General features: G+C 63.2%; 1 protein-coding gene across 2 annotated transcripts; it reads left to right on the top strand.

Annotated features, from left to right (window-relative positions):
• The first annotated feature begins 1,133 nt into the window (after positions 1–1,133).
• LOC138841587 (regulator of G-protein signaling 19) lies at positions 1,134–6,330 on the top strand. Of its 2 annotated transcripts, none has more exons than XM_070042374.1 (6): positions 1,134–1,215; positions 3,052–3,139; positions 3,270–3,391; positions 5,186–5,260; positions 5,332–5,566; positions 5,639–6,330. In XM_070042374.1, exons 2-6 carry the CDS (start codon positions 3,110–3,112, stop codon positions 5,828–5,830), a joined length of 654 nt encoding a protein of 217 aa, XP_069898475.1. In that variant the 5' UTR covers positions 1,134–1,215; positions 3,052–3,109; the 3' UTR covers positions 5,831–6,330. The 2 variants fall into 2 exon arrangements, with proteins under 2 accessions (XP_069898475.1, XP_069898476.1); XM_070042375.1 differs by lacking the exon at positions 1,134–1,215 and adding an exon at positions 1,976–2,142.
• Positions 6,331–7,064: the final 734 nt, after the last annotated feature.

Genomic DNA, 7,064 nt, shown 5'->3' with positions numbered 1-7,064 from the left:
CCACCCTCTGCACACACACACAGACCACCCTCTGCACACATGCACACAGACCACCCTCTGCACACACACACAGACCACCCTCTGCACACATGCACACAGACCACCCTCTGCACACATGCACACAGACCACCCTCTGCACACACAGACAGACCACCCTCTGCACACATGCACACAGACCACCCTCTGCACACACACACAGACCACCCTCTGCACCACACACAGACCACCCTCTGCACACATGCACACAGACCACCCTCTGCACACACACACAGACCACCCTCTGCACACACGCACAGACCACCTCTGCACACACATACAGACCACCCTCTGCACACACACACAGACCACCCTCTGCACACACACACACAGACCACCCTCTGCACACACACACAGACCACCCTCTGCACACACACACAGACCACCCTCTGCACACACACACAGACCACCCTCTGCACACATGCACACAGACCACCCTCTGCACACACACAGACCACCCTCTGCACACACACGTGCACACACGTGGGCTTCCCCTTTGCACCACACACATGCACACACGTGGGCTCCCCCTCTGTAGCACACACACGTGCACATGAACACTGTTCCCCTCTGCAGTACTTACATGCACACATGGTTCACCCTCTGCAGCACACATGCACACACGGTTCACCCTCTGCACCACACACGTGCACACACGTGGTCTCCCCCTTTACACCACACACATGCACACACGTGGGCTCCCCCTCTGTAGCACACACACGTGCACACTAACACTTCCCCTCTGCAGTACCTACATGCACACATGGTTCACCCTCTGCAGCACACATGCACACACGATTCATCCTCTGCACCACACACGTGCACACACAGTTCACCCTCTGCTGCACACACACATGTTCCCCCCTCTGTACCACACGTGTGCACACACGGTTCCCCCTATGCAGCACACACACATGCACACACGCGGTTCCCCTATACAGCACACACGTGCACACACGCGGTCCCCCCTCTGCAGCACACGCAGACGCGCGCACAGACGCGAGGCGGGGCGGGGCGCCGCGAAAGGCCGCGGACTCGAGGAAGTCCCAGTCCCGGGCTTTGGGGAAGTGCCGCGGGGCGCCTGCGCACTGGGCCGCGCCCCCTCTCCGGCACCGGCGGGGCCCGGAGAGCGCGGGCAGCGGGCGGCGGGCGGCGGGCGGGCAGCGCCGGAGCGCGGCGGTGAGTGCGCGGGGCGGTGGGTGCGCGGGGCGGTGGGTGCGCGGGGCGGTGGGTGCGCGGGGCGGTGGGGGCGCCGGGGCGGTGGGGGCGCCGGGGCGGTGGGGGCGCGGGGCGGTGGGGGCGCGGGGCGGTGGGGGCGCCGGGTAGGGGGGCGGCGCGGGGCGGTGGGTGCGCCGGGTAGGGGGGCGGCGCGGGGCGGTGGGTGCGCCGGGTAGGGGGGCGGCGCGAGGCGGTGGGTGCGCGGGGCGGTGGGTGCGCCGGGTAGGGGGGCGGCGCGAGGCGGTGGGGGCGCGGGGCGGTGGGGGCCCCGGGTAGGGGGGCGGCGCGGGGCGGTGGGGGCGCGGGGCGGTGGGGGCGCCGGGTAGGGGGGCGGCGCGGGGCGGTGGGTGCGCCGGGTAGGGGGGCGGCGCGGGGCGGTGGGTGCGCCGGGTAGGGGGGCGGCGCGGGGCGGTGGGTGCGCGGGGCGGTGGGTGCGCCGGGTAGGGGGGCGGCGCGGGGCGGTGGGGGCGCCGGGTAGGGGGGCGGCGCGGGGCGGTGGGTGCGCCGGGTAGGGGGGCGGCGCGGGGCGGTGGGTGCGCGGGGCGGTGGGGGCGCCGGGTAGGGGGGCGGCGCGGGGCGGTGGGGGCCCCGGGTAGGGGGGCGGCGCGGGGCGGTGGGTGCGCCGGGTAGGGGGGCGGGCGCGTGGCGGGCGCGGGCCGGAGGCGGCGGGTCCCGGGCCCGCCTTCGGCGCAGGGCGCGGGCGCCGCCTTAGTTCCCCTTTTGCTGCCCCTCGGAGCGCGGGGCCGGAAGAAGAACGCGGGCTTCCGAGTCCGTGCCCCGCCAGCCGGGCGGGGAGGCCGGGGACCGCGCGTGGGGTCCGGCCGCCTCCGGGCCGAGCCGAGCCGAGCCGAGCCCCGCCCGGGTCCGGAGCGGGGAACCGGGGAACCAGTGAGAAGGGGAAGGAAGCCCTGCCCGGGGCCGCGGGCGGGCGGATGGCGCCGGGGAGGGAGGGAGGGGGACCGGCGCCGCGGAGAGGGGACCCTGGATCAGATGCTGCGCCCCAGGAGAGCTGGCGGGCGCCCCCGGGCGGCCCCACTGGCCCGGGAGGGAAGGGTGACGGGGACCCCAGCCGGCCAGGCTCAGGGCGGGGCCCTGTGCGGAGACCTCCAGCCGCCACACCCCTCCCTTCCCCACAACCCGCGGGGAGGGGAAGCCCACGGCCCAGGAAGGCCGCCCGGGCCGGGCCGGGCCGACAAGGCTGTCCGGGTCCTGGGAGGCCCTGCTGGGGCTCCGGGCGAGACGCTAAGCCCTGGCTTCTGAGCAGGAGGGCGGCGCGGGCGGCCCCCTCAGATCCGACCCGGCCTCCCCTCACTGACCTCCAACTAGGAAGTTGGCCTCCACCGCCCTGGCTGGAGCCCCTGAAGTTTTTCCAGCTGGGAAGCCTTGGTAAACCCAGAGGAAACGCCAGGGAAGATGGAGCGGGCCAGCGTTAGCGGAGAACCCCAGATGCGGGAAGTCCGTCCGCAGGGCTGGCCTGGGGGCCCTCCCCACCCCACACCCTAAGTTGGGGACTCCCAGTGCGCTTGGGAGGAGCCAAGAGCCGGAAGCCAAGAAAGAGGAACCCAGGCTTCCTCCTTCCCAGGGTCTGAGCAGATGGGGTGTCCTGGAGCCCTTCTGTGTGAGCCTGGCCTGGAAAGAGGGGCAGAAGCTGCTCCAGCCCCTTCCTCGCGAACCCGGACCCCAGAGTGCTCAGGCCGGGGAGGGAAGGGAAGGGATCCTCTCAAGACCCTGCCCAGGGGGTGGAGGAGCACAGGGTCGCAGTGTGCTCAGAACTCGGCCCCCTCCCCCGACCCCCAGGCCGAGGTAAGGGTCAGAAGCTGGCACCACGGAGCCTGGGTGACCGCTCCACCCACCCATGCCCACCCCACATGAGGCTGAGAAGCAGGTATGCCACTCCCTGGACACCAGGGGCCAAATGGTTATTCCTTTAGGAGCCTGCCCGGGTGGGTGGGTGGGCAGACAGGCAGGGTCCGTTGGTTCTGTCCCGAAGGCTGAAGTGCCCCCATCTTCCCCAGCACACAGAGCCAGAGGAGGCAGACAGGCCTCCCTCCATGTCCAGCCATGACGCAGCCCCCCTGGCAGCCCGCAGCCGCAACCCTTGCTGTCTGTGTTGGTGCTGCTGCTGCAGCTGCTCCTGGTACGTGGCCGGGGGTGGGGCCAGAATGCGCACCTGGGAGGTGCAGCTTGTGAGGACAGGGCTGGGCCCTGGTAGCCCCAAAGGTGCACTGTCCAGGGACTGCTGGACACGGGTGGCTGATGGGTAGCATGCAGGCCCCCCAGGAGACTTCACAAGGCTCCTGTACCTAGTGTACAGAGGGTATGTCAGTGTGCAAGCACCAGGTATACTGCATGCATATGGTACCCATACACCCAGCAGATGCCTGTTGGTGCCAGTTTGAGCACATCGGGAATTAGTGGGACAAGCAAGTTCCAGATTTGAGCAGAGTCCTTAATGAAGGACTGTGTCAGAGGGCGCTGAGGGGACTTTGAGCCTCTGAGGGCTGAAGAGCCGCTAGGAGGATAGGGAAGCTGGTGGACATTTTGTGACTCACAAAATGGCCCTGTGCAGGCGTAGAGCCCCAAAGTGGGGGCTAACCTGACCAGTGAGTCACTGGAATCCAGAGAAGAGACACAGTACATAGTTAGGACTTCCTGTGAGCTTCGAGTGGGTCCAAGTGGCAGGACAAGGAGAAGCAACAGGAATTGTGTTGCTGTGGAGGGTCTGGACATGGGGAGAAGTTTTCTGTCTAGGTCTTTGGACTAGATTTGTCTGTCACCTGGTAGAGTTGCTGGCTGGGCATGGACAAGGAAGAAGGCTCCCTTTAAAAGATCTGGGTGCCAGGCGCCAGTGGCTCATGCCTGTAATCCTAACTACTCAGGAGGCTGAGATCTCAGGATCATGGTTCAAAGCCAGCCCAGGCAGGAAAGTCCATGAGACTCTTATCTCCAATAAACCACTAGAAAACCAGAAGTGGCGCTGTGACTCAAGTGGGTAGAGCACTCACCTTGAGCTGAAGAGTGCAGGGACAGCGCCCAAGCCCAGAGTTCAAGCCCCATGACCGACCAAAAAAAAAAAAAGAGCTGGGTGTTGGGATCCAGGACCAGGCAGGTGTAGACATGTAGGCAAACAGCAAGTCACACTGCTAACATTGGATCTGTTTGTATGTTCTTCAAGAAAAGGATGAGGTTGAGTGCCCAGTGGCTTAAGCCTGTAATCCCAGCCATTCTCAGAACTCAAGAGGCTAAGATAGACCTGAGAATCAGAGTTTGAAGCTAGCCCTTGCAGGAAAGTCTATAAGATTCTTATCTCTAGTCAACTAGCAAGAAAGCCAGAGCTGTGGCTCAAGTGGTGAAAGCTCCCAGGCCCTGCATTCAAGCCCCAATACCAGCACAGAAAAAAAGTGTGCATGTGTGCACGTATATAACGCGCATGTCTGTATATACACACGTGTACATAGATGTGTGTACACACATACATACGCATGTGGACCTGGAGGCATTGCTCAGGTCGTAGAGAGGTGGCCTCGGGCAAAAAAAGCCAAAAGGAGCGCAAGGCCCTGAGTGCAGGCACCAAAAGAAGGGGGGAGGGGCAAAGGGGAGCCCCAGGGCTGACTTCGTAGCTCACACCGTCCCGTCCACCCATAATCCTCACTGCTTAGCAGAGGGAGGTAAGTGGACAGTAACCAGACAGGGCAAAAAGTGACAAGGACAGGAGTGTGTCTCGGAGGGAGCGTGCAAGGCCCTGGGCCTACTCGAAAGGGGTGACGGTGAAGAGCCTTGTCTTGCCCCTCAACAAGCCAGTCTGGTGTGGGTGAGTGTGCAGAGGGCCTGCTCCGCCTAGCCGCAGGCTGACATGTCTGTGCCAAGCCTCTGCCGAGGTCCCCAGGGCAGCCCTGCGGCACAGAGCAGTGTCCCCGTCCTTTATTACCAGGAACCAAGAGCGGCGGCGAGCGTGGCAGGCCTCACGGGAGAGCAAGCTGCAGCCCCTCCCCAGCTGTGACACTTGGTGAGTCTGGCAACTGCCACCCACGTGCCAAGGCCTGGTTATATCTGGCTTGACATGATCTGGTCCCACAGTGCCCCACCGAGCCCAGAAGAAGTACAGAGTTGGGCGCAGTCCTTTGACAAGCTGATGCACAGCCCGGCTGGCCGCAGTGTATTTCGGGCGTTCTTGCGTACAGAGTTCAGCGAGGAGAACATGCTCTTTTGGTTGGCTTGTGAAGAGTTGAAGGCGGAGGCCAACCAGCACGTGGTAGACGAGAAGGCACGGCTCATCTATGAGGACTATGTGTCCATTCTGTCCCCCAGAGAGGTGCGCCAACTACTAGGCTGGGTGGGGGTGGCCTGGGAAGAGCACCCTCTGACTCGGTGCCAACCCCCGCAGGTGAGCCTGGACTCTCGTGTGCGGGAGGGCATCAACAGGAAGATGCAGGAGCCGTCGGCACACACATTTGATGATGCGCAGCTACAGATCTATACGCTCATGCACCGGGACTCCTACCCTCGCTTCCTGGGCTCCCCCACCTACCGTGCACTGTTGCTCAGCGGGGCCTCCAAGCCCTCTCCTGAGGCATAGGCAGACATTCCAGCCTCTCTGGAGCAGGCTTGGGGCTCACTTTCCTGGGCCTTGGCTGGCTGGCAGAGCCATTCATAGTGGGCAGTTGCCATGCTGCTTAGCTTCTCCCTTGCCCAGCTCAGCAAGTGCTCCAGCCAGAGTGGGTGGGCTGGAAGCCCCCACCAGCCCGTGGCTGCCTAGCTGGGTCTTCTGCCAGGGTGCCCTCCCATGAGAAGCCGTGGGCCTGGCCTCACGGGAGCTGCGCACCCAGGGCAGCCTCAGGTGGAGCGGAGCCCCTACGGCAGAGACATTCCTGTGTGAGCTGTCTGCACCCCAGAACCTCAGAACCAGACGTGGAACCTCAAAGTGAAGCTCAAGCTACAGGGCCTGACTATATTTTATATGTTCATGAACTTTAAGCCTCGAAATGTACTGACTGTATGTTTACCAAAAAAAAGATGAAAATGTTTTCATATTAATCTCCATTCCTCCAGGTACCTAAAACCGGGTTATCTTATTCCTGAAGGCACTTTTTAAATAGAAGCCTTTAAGAAGAGGACCGTCCAGAGCCTGCCCTGGCCCTGCCCCAAAGCAGTGGCCCCAGTGAGTAGCTGTGCTGGCCCTGTGCAGGATGCAAGGTCTGTAACTTGGCTTCAACCTTCCCTTGCGAAGCAGGCCAGCACTCTGCAAAGGCTTGAGACGCCAAGGAGCCCTCGTCTCCCAGAGGACCCGGCGGAGCCGGGACTGCCGCGAGGCCCTTGGTGCTGGGTACAATGTCATCTTTATTTCCAGGCCCTGTACTGCTCCATTTCCCTGCATTTCTGGAGCTTAAGCAATCTGGAGTTCGAATTGCCTAGGGTCCCGAGACTCCTACCCCATGGGTGAACTCCACTCTAGCTAGGAACAGGATGCAGGCTAAAACAAGTCATAGAGAGGACAGCCAGTCCCTAGGCTGCCTGCCTGAGGAGAGTGGGCAGATACTGGGCAGGGCACTAGTCTGAGGGCCTACATGGGACCTCCCAACCTACCTCACACACACGTGTGTAAGCCATAGCACATGACACGTGTGCCACCCCACATCACATCGTTCTATCATCCCCCCAAGAACTAGTAAAGCTCCTGTCTGCAGTATTGCTTCACCACGCTAAATGCCCAAACATCTCCTGGCCTTATGAGGAAGAGGTAGCCACTGCGGTGAAAGACAGGCCAGTTAGCAGGGACAGGACCCCGATGAAGCCTCTGCACAGCCCACTAG

This window comes from Dipodomys merriami, unplaced genomic scaffold, assembly GCF_024711535.1.
Source record: "Dipodomys merriami isolate MVZ:Mamm:240054 unplaced genomic scaffold, mDipMer1.0.p SCAF_322, whole genome shotgun sequence".
NCBI classification, from domain to species: domain Eukaryota; kingdom Metazoa; phylum Chordata; class Mammalia; order Rodentia; family Heteromyidae; genus Dipodomys; species Dipodomys merriami.
This window is presented reverse-complemented; position numbering and strand designations above follow the sequence as displayed.

What these genes read in the sequence shown, in the direction of transcription:
- LOC138841587 (XM_070042374.1), top strand. Translation starts at nt 3,110, where the DNA reads ATGCCCACCCCACATGAGGCTGAGAAGCAG. An exon ending in CACATGAGGCTGAGAAGCAG is followed by an intron (nt 3,140 to 3,269) that starts GTATGCCACTCC and finishes CATCTTCCCCAG; the next exon opens with CACACAGAGCCAGAGGAGGC. An exon ending in CTCCCCAGCTGTGACACTTG is followed by an intron (nt 5,261 to 5,331) that starts GTGAGTCTGGCA and finishes CTGGTCCCACAG; the next exon opens with TGCCCCACCGAGCCCAGAAG.